General features: G+C 43.8%; 1 protein-coding gene across 1 annotated transcript in view; it reads right to left on the reverse strand.

Annotated features, from left to right (window-relative positions):
* Positions 1-1,053: 1,053 nt before the first annotated feature.
* LOC149285485 (arylsulfatase B-like) overlaps positions 1,054-18,067 on the reverse strand; it is a 64,853-nt gene continuing 47,839 nt past the window's right edge. The window contains exons 7-9 of the mRNA XM_089495261.1: positions 8,579-8,602; positions 3,046-3,140; positions 1,054-1,313 (exon numbers count right to left, since the gene is read on the reverse strand). Coding sequence (XP_089351387.1) covers positions 1,054-1,313; positions 3,046-3,140; positions 8,579-8,602 — 379 coding nt within the window. The remainder of the gene's footprint in view (positions 1,314-3,045; positions 3,141-8,578; positions 8,603-18,067) is intronic.

Here is an 18,067-nt window from a genome sequence, read left to right on the forward strand (position 1 = left end):
CACTTCCAGTCTTCCTTTGGTGTAAATAGCCCAAAAACCCTCAGGATCAAATCACAAGAGTTCCTGAGAAAATCACAAAGCCGCCCATGCAGATAAGAGCCCTACTTTGAAGGCCATAAACACATTATAATAACAAAAAGCAGACTTTGAGAGAGTGTTTTATTGCGCTGTTTCACCAATAATTTACTTGTTGGTATATAGCAAAAAAGTAACAAAGTATAGATTATACTTAATAATTACCCATAAATAAATATTGTTATGATTTGGCTGAGTAATAATGTAGAGATAAATCCCTCACCAAATGATCCTGACATATAACCCAGATTTTCTAGGAATGAAGGGTACCTGTTCAGTCCCATCAAACCTCTGTCAGATGCATCAGAGTGTCAAAGGAATATATCTGAATACATGAGGGACAAAACTTGGCTGGAACGTGCTTCCTCACATTTGTACAGCTTTAGCCGAGTTATATTGGAGAACTCCAGTAACAAAAAACCCTGCATGACAATTGAGTTGTGGATTTTTTCTCATTCCTATCAATATTCACTGAAAAGCCCCACACACTAATGTTCCATATAATATTCTGGTGTAATTACCTCTAATATCCCATGTTACCACCCCCTTGATACTTTGAGTACTTTGATACGATAACTCTGAAAGTTGCTTTTTTTATGTCTGGGATGCCAATCTTATTTGGTTCAAATTGCAACGTTGTAAAAAAAAAATAAATAAGCCTAAGGCACCTAGCCACAAAAACAAATTGCCACGTGTGTCATATGCATTAACGGGGACTTTTCTCACTTCATTGCTAAATTAAAGCAAAATGAGATAGTGTGTTGGCTGGTGAAACCCCGTAATATCTGTGACAGATGAATAGTTGTCCCCCAAACCTCTAGGTACCATTGGAGCTGCCTAGCCCTAAGAATACTGCATAACCCCTTCTTTTAGAAATCACCCATAGCCCTAATGAATGGAAATTATATCTAATCAAATGTAATAAAAAAAATTAAAAATATCAAATCTTAACCTTAAACATCAACTTGTAATGTAATTTTACTCCCAGGGACCCCATACTCCGGATGGCCCTGGATCACATCTTGGGTCATCAGCTGGGTAATAGATTGGCACAGAACCATTGTTATAGTATTCAAGACGGCAGAGGAGCTTCTTCACTATGTGAGGGTACTTTTCTGACAAATCGTTCCTCTCTTCAGGATCATGGGCAATATTAAACAGCCAAAAGGTTTTGTTTGCAGAGTCAGGAGCTGCGATATCAGAGCCGATCGTGGGTGGAGGAAACCAATGACTACAACCTGCGTACAGAAAGATTAAATGTAAAATGGTAATCCTTAGAACAGAGGGTAGCAAATTTGAAGCTTTCATTAGGTTGTTAAGCTACAATGCCCATGATTTCCAGCTGTGTTGACTATGGGTCATATGAGCTGTAGCCCAACAGCAGCTACAGTGTCAAATGGTATCTAAGCTCCTAGAAACATCATGGAAGGAAAGCAGGACTAAGGGACTTGGGACTGTCCTATAGGAAAACACTTGGAGCTATGCAAAAGGTCTTCAAGGATAAATAGGTGTTTTATGATTCACCCTTTTTCTTCCATATTCCAAGACTAATGGAAATTAGTAGCAAAAAGTTGAGAATGGGGAAATATTAAGAGAATGCGGGTGACACAAGGCTGAAAATGTTTTAGACTATAGTCTAATTTAAAAAAATCTTGTAATATTGGATAGGATTATACCTGTCGCACAGCAAACATATGCACTTGTTAAACAAGCTTTTCATAGGGCTCTATAATACGAGGTTCTAAGGACCCCTGGTGATGCTCCATGCTGTGATGTTCACAATGGCCCGAGTTTCTTAACAAATTGGTAGTTATGTACCACCACAGAGTAATACCACAGAACAATTTGTGATTTTCTATTTCTGCTAGGCAGCCTCGTCTGTTACATGAACGCAGACTTCACATTTTCCTTTGGAACAGATGACTTCAGTGGCATGGAATGCAAATCCACCCAAATCATGAAGGACAAAATAGAACGTCTGCAAAAATATGAATCTGCCTGCCCAGGTTTCCCTGGTGTGTATTCTATGTTTTCAAAAATGCCTTAGCATATCGTAAAATATGTATTTTTGGCACAATAAAGCTGATTCAGCTGAATCATTGATACCACAATGTTTTTTGAATACTGCTTTATGGTGAGCAAAAAGAAACAAAGTTAAAGGCGGCAAAAAAGTGTAAAGGTAGTGCATACCTGGGAGCTTCCCAGCACAGGCCACCTGGAGCTCTCCACCTGGGGGAGGGGTTTTGCGAGGGGCAGGGCTAACCAGAGACTCGCAGGCAAATCATGAGAGTTTCCAGGTTTGGAGGAAATTACAGGCAACCTAAACAGAACTACAATTCCCATGATGCCTATTGACTACAGCTAACCCTAGCTTTCAGAAAGGATAATAATGACCCTTTAGGTTTTCTATAAAACAAGGGTATTTAAAAATAAATTTTCATCTGCTTTTATAACCTTTGCAACTAATATTTATTTGCATTACTAATGAGACAATCTATATCATGAAAGATATTCTATACACTTTTTCACAGTATGCTGTAACTGGATCTGCAATCATTATAGTCACAGCAGGACACAGCAGTGACTTTTTTTATTTTGTTATTTTTTCAGAAATGTCAAACATTCCTGGATTTGCTAAATTGTTTAACTTTAATAAAGAGAAGCTAGGCTCTATTTTTTATGAATGGAGAATAATGGGGGCAAACTGTAATACATTGTGAAAATAAGCTTCTAGAATACAATTTCATGAGATAAAAATCTCAGCAGAACTGTTACCCAGTGGTTTCTATAGAGCAGGGCAGCTACCTAGTGTTCTTTCCTATATTAGCAAGCAAGTACATGCAGAAGGGCACACCAGAGACATAGTTTGTCAAGGAACAAGAAAATTCAATATAGATTTGCTAAAATTAGCAATTAATGGGTTAATGCTCCAGAGGTATACTGTCTATATATAATACAAATAAATGGTACCAGGAAAGCCAGTCAGTAGTTTCCACTCGCCGTGTCGTATTGCAGCATGGACAGACACATTAAATACTCTATCTCCCCATCGAAGAGGCGCTCCACTGGATAATGAATTTCTTGTTTCATTACTTGTACTGCCTGTAAAAGAATATGTTTTTGTTACACAAAGTATAATATTGCATTGTGACATTTGAGAATATATGTCCCAAATATATTCTTTTACATGTTTCTCCATATATTGCCTGCAACAGGGCCGGCCCAAGACTTAATGCTTCCTGGGGCGAAGTTTAAAATAACGCTCCCCCCCCTGCCAACGCCGGGGGGGGGGGGCGGCATTTTAAACTTCGCCAACGCCATTATCTACCCTCCCCCCTTTGTACTTACCGTTAAACAGTCCTGCGGTGAGTCTCCCTGCTCTGCAACGGTGCCGGTTTGTAATGCTGAGCGCCGGAAATTGACGTCACTTCCGGCTCTCAGCATTACAAGCCGGCACCGAGACCGAGCTAGAGGGCTCGCAGAGGAGAGAGAGGGGCCCCTCTCTCTCCTCCGCTTAAAAAAAATTAAAAAAAAAAAAAATTGCCCCACTCGGCTCCATTGTAGGGCCGGCCCTGGCCTGCAAAGGTGTAAACCATCCTAGGAAGTTTTAATCTGTCTCTGTTTTATACACATAAAAGGGTTATTCAAAAAGGTGGGTCAAATTACATAAAGCTTTTCTTAGAGGTGCTAATGTTATTAATACTAATAATATAACAGGAGATAGGTATCTTTGTTTTTAGATAATTTTCAATCAGCCTTTAGCTAATCATATTGTAACCAGGTGTGTCTCCCTTCCCAGCTTCATAAGCATATCTCAGCTTCTCAGTCTCTTATTCAGCATGTCCTCAACTTACAGAAACGTTTTCCTTTTCTAGCTCACGCGTCTTCAGTCAATGTCTCCACCTCAAATATAAAACTCACCCCACCTTTAAATTCCTCCTTCTATGTCCCCAATTACTGAACCCACTCCTCTTCTTAACTTCCACGTCTTCTTTCTATGTTGCCAACTCAAATGTGTTTTCCTTCTACTTCTCCAGCTCAAGACTACCTTCTACTTCCCAGCTTCCATGTCTTCTGTCCCCAACTGAATACTCACTTCTCCCTCTATGTGAATGAAATAGAATACTACCCTCCACTCCAACATCACTATTAAAAATCCTCATAGCATAAAATCCTAATATCATATTGAGACCGAAATTCATGAAAACTATTAGTTAAGGTACTGCTAGCTCATAATATTCATGAGATCACAAAATTTGTGAAATTAGTGGTATAAATCCAAGTGATGGCTCCACATGCTCAAACATATAAATAAAGAAGTTCATTTCAAGTAAGAGCCACTTGGCTGATTTAATATCCTATTTTTGTAGGAACTTAAACTTTAATTGGTTCTTGGCATTGTGTTGTGTTCAGCATGGCTGAGGAGAGTGAACACCAAAGGCTGGAATTCTCAACAGCGATAGAGTTATCAGCAGGGATAGAGGAGACGGGAAATAGCTCAGTCTTTGACATGTTGAGCATCCATCTAGCTTATAAACACAGAGCATCAGGCCTTTTTGATCCCAGATCTCTATCACATACAAGAAATGGGGGATATATCAAAATGAAGGCATAGGATGGGACATAAAATTCCCTTGAACCCTCCCCATTCTTGCAGGCCTGCATTACCCTCCTCTGTCCTAGAATTTTGCACCTCTTGTTTCCCCCCTGTGTCTTCCTTTCATCTCTTGAAAGACAAAAGCTTTCTTCTAGTTTAAACATGGGCATTTTGTAAAAACAAAAACAAAAAAAACCAACATTATAAAGAATGCTTGTTTTTAGAGAGAACGTCTGGCAGACAGGTATACAAATTGTGAATATTGGAATTTCCCCTTTCACATGCTCCAGCTCCGTGTCTCCCTTAGCCTATACCCATGCCAGTGTCTTAGCTCACACAGTCTGCTGCTGAATGTTCAAGAGCCCCAACAGATGCCTTTAATCGAACTGGAATAAAAAAAATAGAAAAAAACCCACATTTTAAATTGATTGTTGTTCTAAATGCCATAAAACATATGGCTTATCTTCCACCAACTCAAGCCTTAAACATAAATACAGTAAACAAAGAGATAGGAACGCACACGTAAAAATGACAACTAGATATACAAAAGAGAAAGAAACAGGGCTGCATAAAGAGAACAGACACAAAACCGACATTAGCACAAAAATAACAGGAATGAAAACTCCAACAGACATCACAGGAATTTAGTGTGATGTATGAGCCTCTGTAACACTTCAACATGTTGCTGAATAGAGTAAAGAAGCCTGATGGTAATTTCTAGACTTGTGCATTCAGAATTGCACAAATTGCAAATTCTCAGAATTTTGGCAAGTTCAGCCACGAAAACGAGGCCAGACCCCCGACGAAGCAGACAAAATGAAGCAAAAAAGCTCCAAATTTTTGTCTGAAATTCATGGGCCCGTTCACTCACACTCATTCACTCACTCTCTTAAACCATTTCCCTACCTTCTCTGCCTACCACTTTTACATCTTCTATTATCTCTCTTTCATCTTTTCTCTTCTACCTTCATCCGCATCTCCGTGGACATAACATGGCACAAATTTCCTCCAAAATAGCTGTGCTTCTGTTGACGTCCTCTACTAAGAACTCTACCAAAAGGGCTGCAATTTTGCCCTAAGGTGAACTTCCACCAAAATGGTGATGCTTTTGCTGACAGCCTCTTCCTCTATACTCCAATCAGAGGAGAGGATATCAGTGAAAGCGTGATTTGGGAGGTATTTGGGTATGACTATATAAAAGTCTTCTAAATCACTTGAAAAGTGATTTTATCATCATATAAAATACCTAAAAGCCCAGTAATACTACACCCTACCCATGCCCCAAACCACAAAGTCCTTCTTTTGCCATATAAAAATGTTGAGAGGTGGGCAATCACTCCAATCAAAATGGTTAAAAAAATGAATCAATCACCAGTGATCATCCAAGATTATAAAAGGATGCTTGGTCTTTTTTTGCCCCTTGTGTTCTAGAGTTTGACATTCTTGTCCTACAGGGTGCGCCTGGAAGCTCCTCCTGTAAATGTCTGCAAAAATGTCAGAGCTTCTTGTGAAATCCTCTCCCTGATTGGAGAATGTCACTGGAAGTGCCGACAGTTTCAAAAGTTCATCGGGAGGTCATGTCCGCCGAGATGCAGACAAAGAAAGAAGACAGAAGATGAGGAACAAGAAGATGAAAAGGATGCTAGAGAGGAAATGGAGCTGTGACACACTGAAGGGGAAGCAGACGGCAGAGAAAGTAGGAAGATACTCAGATAGCGTGAGAAAGAGAGAGTGAATGAGGGTTTGAGAGACTAAGTGAGTGAATGTGGGCCGTATAGCGTGACAGAATCCAAAATACTTTAGATAGCTGCTTTTAAATAGTATTTGCTGGGTACGCACTGATTTCATGCTTTGTTGGGCTCTCACAGCAAGCGAAAAGCTGTATGTTGCCTGTCACCTGACAGACAAAATAATTTTCATTTTTAATATATCTAAAATGACCGCAGCAGTTGTTACCTCTGTTTTAACAAATACCAAGGATATTCATCCACCAGCCACTTATTACCAACATGAAAACGGCTCAGGAGATGAAACAGCCTAGTTTTCCCTGAATGAACATGCTATTTAAAGACCACAAAGATCAGATATGAGGAAGTGAAGTGTTTCGGGCATGCTCCATGTCTTTTCTTTGTGGTTGAAACTGATTGCTAGTTTTAAAAAGTATACTGGGGTTTGGGTTAAAATGTATAGTTCATTTTAAATAAAAGCCACATGGGTGCTGACTTCAATGGAACAGCTTCTTACTAATATTAGCAACATATGGTTATTTACATTAAAATCTGAATATGCAATTCTCCATAATTAGAGTATCCGACCACTATGTAAATATATACAGCGTATGGAAGATTTATAAGGGCATATGATCAGCGATGGAACTATGCAATAATACATTATAGGCCTCCATACTTGAAGAGAGGTGTCTGGTGCCAGCTGGAAAAAGTGGTTCAATAAGTGATGTATTTATGGTTGCTACCTTATACCTCTCCCATGCCCGATGGTCCTTTGTCATGTGTCTACTGATGTATATGGGTCATGTTCAAGGGAGATCTCGGATCTTCCCAACCAGCCCACTGAGACTTGGGCTGCCACCTCCTGATCCTGCTGCCTCAGAATACGTCAATCGGGAATACATAAGAGCTTCCATTGAATCAATGGAAGTTTAAGTCTCAGTTTACAGTGAAGCTCATATCATACCTGGTTGATTAGTATGTTACTAATTAAATGTAACTATTGTTTTAAATTGGTGAACAAGGGCACCAAATGGAAGATGCACTGGTACCTAAATAGTTAAATGTAGAATAATGTAGAACTTAAATTCTGTGATTGTCGTTGGACTTTTCAGATATGTATGTGAAATAATGGATCGCATCGAACAACGCCATTTATTTTTTCCAGATTTTTGCTTATTTGCCATTTTTTAGGACAATTTGTAGTCAAGAGATTATCTACCGCTAACCATCAACATCTCACAGAGGTAATGAATTATTGAACAAGTGAGAGATTTCTTTCGCCATCTAACTGGAGAGACATTTTGTGACCTTTTGAAACTTTATGGATATAATGAATTTTATGCACAGCTCTGTGACTGTCTGTAACTTTATTGAAATAAATAAAAAATGAGCGATTACGATGACCTTCAATTTTTAAGAGGCAATTGGATATAGTATTTGAGGGATTGATGAGGCTTTAGCCATTAATCTGGACTGACCAGATTAAAAAAAGATTTCCATTATAAATATATATGAAAACAGACTATTTTACCTTAAGTAATTATGCAGTAAATTCTTGTGGATTTATACCTTTGCCGTGATCATCGCCGGAGGTATTCAAGACAAGCTTACATGCATGAATTCCCGTAATAATGCTATATAAGAGACTATGCATTTGTGGCTTTAATCCTGGGTGGGACCACTGTGTGGTCACTTTGAAAAGTCATCTGAAGGAGCAACCTCGTGGTCAGGCAAAGATGGTAGGTTTGTGGTTCATGCACTTGCTTTTGAAGTTAAAAATTTTGAAATTGTTACAGATATTAAGGAATATAACACGTGTGCACTACCTGCACACAACACAGATGCTGTGAACTGTGTTAGTTTAAGATGTTTTGGGATGAGGAGCACCTTGGCTTCACATAGGGGCAAGGGTAGCTATGTAGGTGTGGGGCTAGCCCTAGTCTTTAGTAGGAGGGATAGTCAGTGGGTTAGGAGGAACAAGGATGTGGACTTGTCCAAATACTGCTCCTCTGTCCAGAGAATAAAGAAACTGACCAAGAGACCAGGGAAGCCCCTAAATAATATATAGCCAGATCTTCACTTCACAGATTCATTCTCCGCTCAGGAGAAACTATTATAGAAATATAGGAATCTATCAAATTAATATGTACCTTGGGCTCAGTACTAGTCCTGGCACAGGGCAGCACCCCCAGCTGCCCCTCTTCTGTCTTCATGGCAGAGTACATCATATGCTGGCGCTTCCTGTCTTTAAGGTCTTCCACAGAATAAATGAGCCAGTTGGGAGGAGCAGAAATCTCCCTTGTAACCAAATCACTGAGCAGCAGCACACCAGGAGTCCTGACTGTCCAAGGGGGTGATTTGCTACCTCCAGTTTTGTGGCAAGAGGACTACTGCCCCCCTAGTCGCTCTAGGTTTACGTCAGAATACGTCGCTAGTCATGCTAGAGACATTGGGGTTACCTAAATGTATGCACTGTTCAGAACTCAACCCTTAGAAGTTGATATACATAATCAAGTAAAAGATAAACTGTTTTGATAGTGAAACACCATAGAGAATGAATCTGCACTTGGTTAAAAAATGGAAATATTTAATTATTTTAAAACAGTAAACAAATAACCCTGATAAATGCTAAAAATATCAAAGTCAAAACTGCTTCACAACTGAAGCATAATCACACAGAAACTTTATAGAAGAATATATAAGATGGGCACTTTTTGAGTAACGAAGAGTCTTGCATGAAGAAGCAATGGTAATATCTACAAAACGTAAAAAGATATTCATCATGACATTTAAAAGCTAAAAAAGAAACTTAAAATAAGGATTATTGCTATGATGGCAACACGTCTTTAATAGATGAAATCATTTCTCTCAGTCACATAAAATGTGACTTTCAGAATAGCAGAGCTCAAAAACACACATGAGAATGCATTAATGAAGTAGCCTTGGACAGCAGATTAATGTAGCGTACTTCTTGCCCTTTCTAACTTTTACCTAAATGTTAAGTTTGCTCAGCTTAACAACATAAAGCTTTTCTACGGGTCTCTTGTGGCGTTTCCAAAACTCATGTATCACTACGTTACAACCATTCACATTTCAGCGGCTCATACTGCTTTCCATTACATATGCAAATATAGCTACATCAGACTCCGAATGGGAATCACATTCTCTACTGGATAACCTGTGTGTGTGTGTGTGTGTGTGTGTATGTATATTATATATATATATATATATACATACACACACACATATATATATATATATATATACCGTATTTGCTCGATTATAAGACGAGGTTTTTTCCAGAGCAAATGCTCTGAAAAATACCCCTCGTCTTATAATCAGGGTCGTCTTATAATCAGACCTCAAATAGGTCTGATTATGAGACTAAGATCCAGATCCCCCGCAGCGATGCAGAGGACCTGGATCCTCCTGTGTTAATCCCCCCCCCCCCCCAACTTACCGGTGCTTCTGAGTCCCCGGTGCTTAGTCCGGGCTGCGTGTAGAGCTCTACGCGATACAATCGCGTAGAGCTCTACACGCTTCCCGGACTAAGCACTGGGGACCCAGATGCAGGGGACCTGGATCCTCCTGTGTTAACCCCCGACCCAACTTACCGGTGCATCTGAGTCCCCGGTGCTTAGTCCGGGCTGCGTGTAGAGCTCTACGCGATTGTATCGTGTAGAGCTCTACGCTCTACACGATACAATCGCGTAGAGCTCTAAACGCTGCCCGGACTAAGCACCGGGGACTCAGAAGCACCGGTAAGTTGGAGGGGGGGGGCATAACACAGGAGGATGCAGGGGACCTGCATCCTCCTGTGTTATGCCCCCTCCAACGTACCGGTGCTTCTGAGTCCCCGGTGCTTAGAGCTCTACGCGATTCGCGTGGAGCTCTACATGCTGCCCGGACTAAGCACCTGGGGCTCAGATGCAGGGGACCTGGACCCTCCTGTGTTATGCGCCCCCCCCAACTCAGAAGCACCGGTAAGTTTGGAGGAGGGAGGGGGAGTGTTAAATGTGGGTTTGAGGCATTTCTGGAGGCAGAGTGCTCTGTGAAATGCCTTTTAACCCCTTTAATGCCACTCTGCCTCCTGAAATGCCTTAAACCTCCCTATATGCCACTCTTCCCCATAATATGCCTTTTAACCCTCTAAGTGCCAGAGTGGCATATAGGGTTAAAAGGCATATCATGGGGCACAGTGGCATATAGGGTTAAAAGGCATATTATGGGGCACTGTGGCATTTAGAGGGCTAAAAGGCATATCATGGGGCACAGTGGCATATAGGGGGTATAAGGCACTTCTGGGGCAGATGTGCATAACTGGGGGACAGGTTGGAAAATAGAAGGAAATAAAACCAAAATATTTTTCTCAAGCATAGCTTTTATTAAAAAAAGTGTTTAAATGAATTAACATTTACTGGTAAAACTTTTTTCCTATAGGGTCGTCTTATATTCAGGCTTTTTCTTTTTTTCCTAAATTAATATTAAGATTTGGGGGGTCGTCTTATAATCAGGGTCGTCTTATAATCGAGCAAATACGGTATATATATATATATATATATATATATACACAGCACATAGATTGGACTATGTTGCGGTGGTGCCTTTGGTCACACAATTTATATGAACACATATAAAAAGAACTTGTGGGTCCTAAATGCATATAAGTTTTATTTATTTAGCACTTCTTACAATACATAGATTCAAGGAGTCTGACAAAACTAGAATTAAGAAAGATAACCGATACATTAGATAAAAAGGGCCCTGCTTGCAAGTTTACAATCTTGAGGGAATGGGATGAGGAGAACCATATGCAATGTTTGGGGGCAAAGATGCCACATGCAGGATGTTTGGGGGGGGGGGATTGACAAGTTTTGGGGAAACAAAAGAGGGACAATTTGAATACTAAATATGGACTCCTACACAGGCATACTTGGGAAGCATAAAAGTGTATCAATTCCGTTTATTGCAAAGAGAACCACAACGGTACACAGTCACAAAGTGAGTGAACATACGAGGAACACAGGTACAGACATACCCAGATATACAAAACATGATTTGAAACCACAGCAGAAGGCCATAGGCAAATAGGCATGCAATACAAAGTACCCGTAACCTTAGCGATAGAATGACACCAGGTAAGTAGTACAATATGCGGTTCAATTGAGAAAGCAAGAGAAGTGTATGCAAAGGCCTATGAGAATCGAGTAGGTACTGGCAATATTCGAGCGCACACCGCCTCAGTGCGTAAAACCACAGAATGTGAGGCATTGACCAGAACAAACAAACAATAAACGACAAAACGTGAAAACGTGAGCGGCATCGACAATAATGACAAAAATGAAAGGAAAAAAACGAAAACAATAAGGGGTAAGTAATCAAAGGTGCAGGAGAGAGGGCATATGCAGAGTAGGGAGAGCAGAACACTCAGAGAGACGGCGGGGCATCCACACCCACTATGGCAGGGAACCTCGGAGACAGGAGGAAGGTCTTCCAATGAAACCAGCGCAGTTCATGCTTATGCGACAAGCCCTTAGAAGCCATAACCAGGGACTCCATCTGGCAAAGAAAGTTAACCTTCTGCACCCACAGCCTAATCGGAGGTGTGGAATGTGATCTCCAGAGCTGAGGAATCAGGGCCCTGGCTGCGTTCAAAAAGTGTAGGGTCAAGGAACGCTTATAGCGACCAATCGGGATGGGAGGGGCCTGTAAGAGAACCAGCTGAGGCGTCAACTGGTAGTCCGGGTCACAAACCTCTTTAATAATCGCAAACACCACAGACCAGAACGGGCGTACCAGGGGACAGTCCCACCAAATGTGAACATAGGAACCCGCAGACGACTCGCAGCGCCAGCACAGCGCAGAAACCAGAGGCAAGAACTTATGGAGTTCCACAGGGACCCAGTACCACCTGGTGAGTATCTTAAACGCCAGTTCTTGCGTCTTACTAGAAATGGACCCCTTGTGTGTAAGGTAAGCAATGTTGCCCCACTCCTGATCCGAAAACCGAAGCCCCAACTCACTCTCCCAGAAGCTATAGTAATACGGTTTGGTCCTACAAGTGGTGTCCAGCAGGGCAGTATACAAAAGAGACAAAAGATGAGGGGTCTCCGTGCCAACATCACACAGAGATTCAAAGGTCGTGAGAGGACGCAGCACCCGGGGACCGCGGAGCAAGCCTGAAACAAAATGCCTAAGTTGGACATAAAAAAAATTAAAGTGCTTAGGAACAGGACGGAGTTTGCAAAGGTCAAGGAGCGGGCGCAAAGAGGAACCCGCGAGGACATGATGCAGCCGGAGTACAGACGACCCGGCAGGCAACAATGCCCCCAAGTGTGCCAGAGACAAACCCGGGACAAAAGCCGGGTTATGCGAGACAGGCGTGAGGGGACCAGGATGAGTAAGGAGATGACCTCTGGATAGGACTCTCTTAAGAACCCTCAAGGTAGGTGAGACGGTAGGGTGACGCGGGATACGCAGGTGGCGAGACGGCTCAGGAACCCAAGGGACAACTGAGATATGTTGGGCAAAAATCGAATGCTCCATAACAACCCAGAGTTTAGGCGCAAAGATGGACCACTCTACAAGCCGCCGGAGATGGGAGGCCATCCAATAAAGCTCAATGTTAGGGAGCCCCACACCACCTGACAACTTCGGTCTAGTCAAATGAGAATACGAGAGCCTAGGGGCCTTTCCCCTCCAAACATAACCAGTAAAAAGCCTCTGACAGGCCCTAAAGAACGACCTCGGCAAGAAAATGGGGAGGGTCTGGATGGGATAGAGTAACCTAGGGAGGACATTCATTTTAAGGACCCCCATTCGACCAAACCAGGAGAGATGGGGGAACGACCATCTCTTCAAGTCAGAATCAATGGAGCGGAGGAGTCTGATGAAATTAAGAGAGGCGAGGTCGGAAAGGTCAGGGGAAAGAAGAAGACCAAGATATTTAATATGATCGGAACGCCAATGAAAGGGGAAGGAAGCAGAACAGCGGACGCGGAGCGATTCGTCTACATTAAGACCCAGGACGTCTGACTTTTGAAGGTTTATCTTATAATTAGAAAGGGTCTGGAATGCGCGCAATTCAGCAAGCAGGTGAGAAATGGACATAAGTGGATCTTGTAAGAAGCAGAGCACGTCATCTGCATAGGCCAGAACTTTATGATCAACGCCCCCTATCTGCAAGCCCAAGATGTTGGGGTTAAGACGTATAGCAGTAAGCAACGGCTCCATGGACAAAATAAACAATAAAGGGGAGAGGGGGCATCCCTGACGGGTGCCATTCGACAGGGCGACCCGGCCCGAAAGGACACCATTCACTCTAACCTGGGCCGATGGATTGGTGTACAGGGACCCAACGAGGGACAAGTAAACGGGTCCAAGACCCACCTTAGCCAGCACCGCAAATAGGAAGGGCCAGGCCACCCTGTCAAAGGCCTTTTCCGCGTCCATAGATAGCAAAACAGAGGGAGTTTTATGGTATTGAGAGTACGCCATGAGATTAAGTAGACGAATCGTATTATCCCGTGCCTCCCTGCCAGGAACAAAGCCCACCTGGTCAAGGTGGACAAGGGAGGGAATCAGGGGCTGGAGCCGAAGCGCAAGTATCTTGGCCAGCAGCTTCAGATCGGTATTTATGAGCGAAATTGGCCGATAGCTGCCACAACATTCATTATCCCTACCAGGCTTGGGTACCACAGTGATCACAGCAGTGTTGGAAGAAGGGTGTAAAGGGGATCCATCAGACAGAACCCCAAAGAGCTTCAACAAATGTGGGCCTAATACAGGGAAGAATTTGCGGTAATAGACCGGGGAGAAACCATCCGGCCCCGGGCATTTGCCCCGCGGCAGGAGCTTCAGGGCCTGATCCAGCTCCTCCAAGGTAGTAGGGGCGTCCAATGCCGCCCTATCGTCCCCGGAAATACGGAGCCTCTGATATTTGGATAAATATGCATCCATGGCATCCCGAACCGAGCTGTCCGAAGAGGACGGCAGGTTGTACAACTTTTGATAAAAGGATCGAAAACATTGAGCGATTCGCTCAGAATGGTAATGGAGGGTCCCCTGCGCGTCACGGATTTTAGGTATATACGTGGCCGAGCGTTTATGTCGAAGAGCCCTGGCCAGGGACTTACCGGGCTTATCCCCTAGCTCAAAAAAGTGCTTCCTCAGAAGCAGGAAGTTACGCTTAACTTTATCATTTAAAAGGGTAGCCAGGTGATCGCGAAGTGCCTGCAATTGGAGAAGTGCCTGCATCACCAGTGCGCTTATGGCGCAGCTCCAATTGGGCAATGCGTTGGTTAAGACTTAAAATAGAAGCCAATTCCAACCTCTTGTACCGAGAACCCAATTTGATCAGGTGGCCCCGAATGACCGCTTTATGGGCCTCCCACACAGTAGGGAAGGGGGTGTCAGGGGAGATGTTTTCCTGGAAGTAGGCACGAAGATGACCGGACAGGTCCGCAACATCCCGAGGATTCCCCAGGAGGTTGTCATTCAGGCGCCAAGACCAAAGTCTCGTAGGCAGGCTGGGGAGGGAGAGGGAAAGACAGACAGGGGCATGATCACTTAAGGATTGGATACCAATGTCTGTCTTAAAAAGAAGGGACAGGTGATGGTGGGAAAGAAAAAACATATCAATTCTGGTGTAGCGTTTATGTAGAGCAGAAAAGTAAGTATAATCACGATCCCGGGGATGCTGCGCCCTCCACACGTCAACCAACTGGCCAAGGTGCAAATGCCTCTTAACCTTATTAATGCTAGAAAAGGAAATGTGAGAAGTCGAGGCAGAGCAATCCATGGCAGGATTTAGGACCATATTGAAGTCGCCCCCCAGGACGGTGAGGCCCTCCTGAAAGGCAGACAACTTAGTTAAAACTCGCACTATGAACGCAGCTTGTTTCTGGTTTGGGGCATAGAGGTTAGCCAAGGTGACCTTTTGTTGACCAATAAAACATTTAATAAAGAGACAGCGTCCCTCAGGGTCCCGCCATATCTCCAGCTCCTTAAATGGAATGTCTTTGTGAATCAAGATAGCGACTCCTTTAGTTTTGGAGTCCGGACTACTGGCGAAGTAGACCGAGTGGAAATATCTATCAGACAACTTAAACTGTTTGGAGGCCAGAAAATGCGTTTCTTGAATGTAAGCAATCTTAGTTTTCAGGGAGCGTAAGACATATAACAATTTGGAGCGCTGCTGCGGCTTATTGAGCCCCCTAACATTGAGAGAAGTAAAATGGATCAACTCAGGAGACATGGAGAGAATGGCAGGGACCCCTCAGTAAGGACGTCGACACCGCTCAACAAAAAAAGGGTGAGGAGAAAACAGAAACAAAATAACAAATAACCAAACCAAGACGAAGCAATCGTCAAATGCAATCGCATTGAAGAATGAGCCAGTAGATCGAGAAGACGATCCAAGACCAGGACCACCAGGCAAGACGCCCGGGGACGGCAGGCTCCGGCAGGGCAGCAGCGGCCAACAAACAAACCAAGAGTAATCAAAATAAAAAGAAACAACACACATTCAGAGCAGATACCCTCATGAAAATATAATAGGAGGTTAGGAGAACCACCGAACAGGGGAACCGAGGAGAAAAAAAAATTAGGGGGCAGTACATACGTGACGGAAGTGTAAAGGACCAGAAATATGGCCCAAGGGCACTAAAGTGTATAGGGAGACATATGTACGACAGAACACAATCATGTAAACAAAGCAAGAGAAAGGAATAAAATAAAAAGGCAAACAAAACAAATAAAAATCAAATAAAAAGAAGAGGGCACCAATACAGGGAGGACAAAAAGACCTCCACGGCAACATAAGACGCAACATACCCTCACAGGGGTGCAGTATCAAGAGCTAAACGGACGAAACGGACGAGACGGAAAAGCAAAACGTCGGAAAAAGGTAAGTCAATAGAAATAATAAAAAAAAACCCGAAGCGACGCGGAGATAGTCCCAGTCCAGGCAACGCCGACAGCAACGAGGCAGAAAACCAACAGAGAGAACTGGAAGCTCCACCGAAGGAACGATGAAAAAGAGGTCCTTCAAGCCGGTGACGGAGCCTTCTGATGGCGCTGACGCTTACGTCGCTGGGGGCCCGGAGTCCAGGCCCGGGCAGGATCCGACAAGCGCGGTGGAGCTGAAAAGCTGTACTCCCAATCCTCTACCTGCACCTGAGGAAGGTCCAGACGATCAAGAAAGACCGGCACATCGGACGCCTGCCGAATGGAGAAGGTACGGCCATCCCTCCGAACCAGCAGAGCCGCAGGAAAACCCCACTGATACGGAGTCGCCGAGCGACGGAGCAGGTCAGTAACAGGACGTAAATGACGCCGAAACTGCAGCGTTTGCGGTGAGAGGTCAGGAAAGATCAAAATTTTATGGCCTTCCCAGGAGACGGAATTCGTTGGCCGATAGCGTGCCAAGATGGATTCCTTGACAGGGAAGTCATGCAGTCGGCAAATGATGTCACGAGGCGGTTGTGTATCATCCGATCGTGGTCGAAGGGCCCTGTGAGCCCGGTCAAATTTGATATCAGTGTCCAACGGACGTTGCAGTAGGGTGTTAAAAATCTTGCGCAGAGTGGGAATAATGTCAGGTAGCTCCACAGTCTCAGGGACACCCCGTACTCTCAAATTATTCCTGCGGCCTCTATTATCTATGTCGTCGAGGCGTCGAGTAAGACCAACAATAGTACTCGCCTGATCCTGGAGCTGGGCAGACAGAAGATCGACAGTGGAGGAGATCTTGGTTGTGTCCGTTTCAAGCGTGGCCACCCGGTCGCCAATGTGCTTCACATCCGACGATCTCAGTGAGCACATCGTGGATACCACGTGTCGCACGGTCGACGACCTCCATGAGATCTGCTTTTGACGGCAGGTGTTTAAGAGCCTCTTGCCAAGGTGAGTCCGGAGGAGGGGTAGAACGGTCCCCGGGTGGAAGAGCCGGACCGATGTCCTCAGATACGCCACTCTGCGGGCTACCGGGAGCGGAGAGAGGCCTAGGGAACGAGTCCCGCGAGTCATGGTCGACGGCTCCGTGAAAATAGGAGCGCACCGAGGTGAGTGGCTGCTTGTCCTTAGCCCCCTGCCACCTCGGCGTTGCCGCGGACCTGTTAGGCTTGCCCATCCTCGATTAAATGACCTGAACGGTGGGATTATAAAGTGAGGGTACACGGAGCTCACAACTCACGCGTCCATCTTGGAGCTTAGTTGGCCACGCCCCCCGGGAAGCATAAAAGTGAAATCTATGACATTACAGTTAGGACAGATTACATGAGGATATCTTTGCCTTATGCTTTAGTATTGGTTTACACACAATGTTTTAATTCACAGCACAAAATGCAGACACAAGGAAGTTGAGGTAAGGTTGACACCTGTTTTTAAACTCTGTGCTTCTCTGCTAATAAGCAGCTATTCCTGTTAATCATCACTAACAGCTGGGCTATAATAACAAAAATTCACTAAACAGAGCAGCGGAGAACGAGGACTTGTCTGATCAGGCAGAACACCTGCTATATGATTCTTCTCCGCAATATGATGACCAGGTTTCCTTCCCAAATTTACGGATGCTTTCTTATCTATATAGTGTAGCAGTGGTGCATGCTGTCAATTTTCAGCCCTGAGGCAAGCCAGATCTAGTAGCCCAGTAGTATAGTGGCCC

This window comes from Sceloporus occidentalis, unplaced genomic scaffold, assembly GCF_023333645.1.
Source record: "Sceloporus occidentalis isolate IW3139 unplaced genomic scaffold, rSceOcc1.0.p SCAF_78, whole genome shotgun sequence".
Taxonomy (NCBI): Eukaryota; Metazoa; Chordata; class Lepidosauria; order Squamata; family Phrynosomatidae; genus Sceloporus; species Sceloporus occidentalis.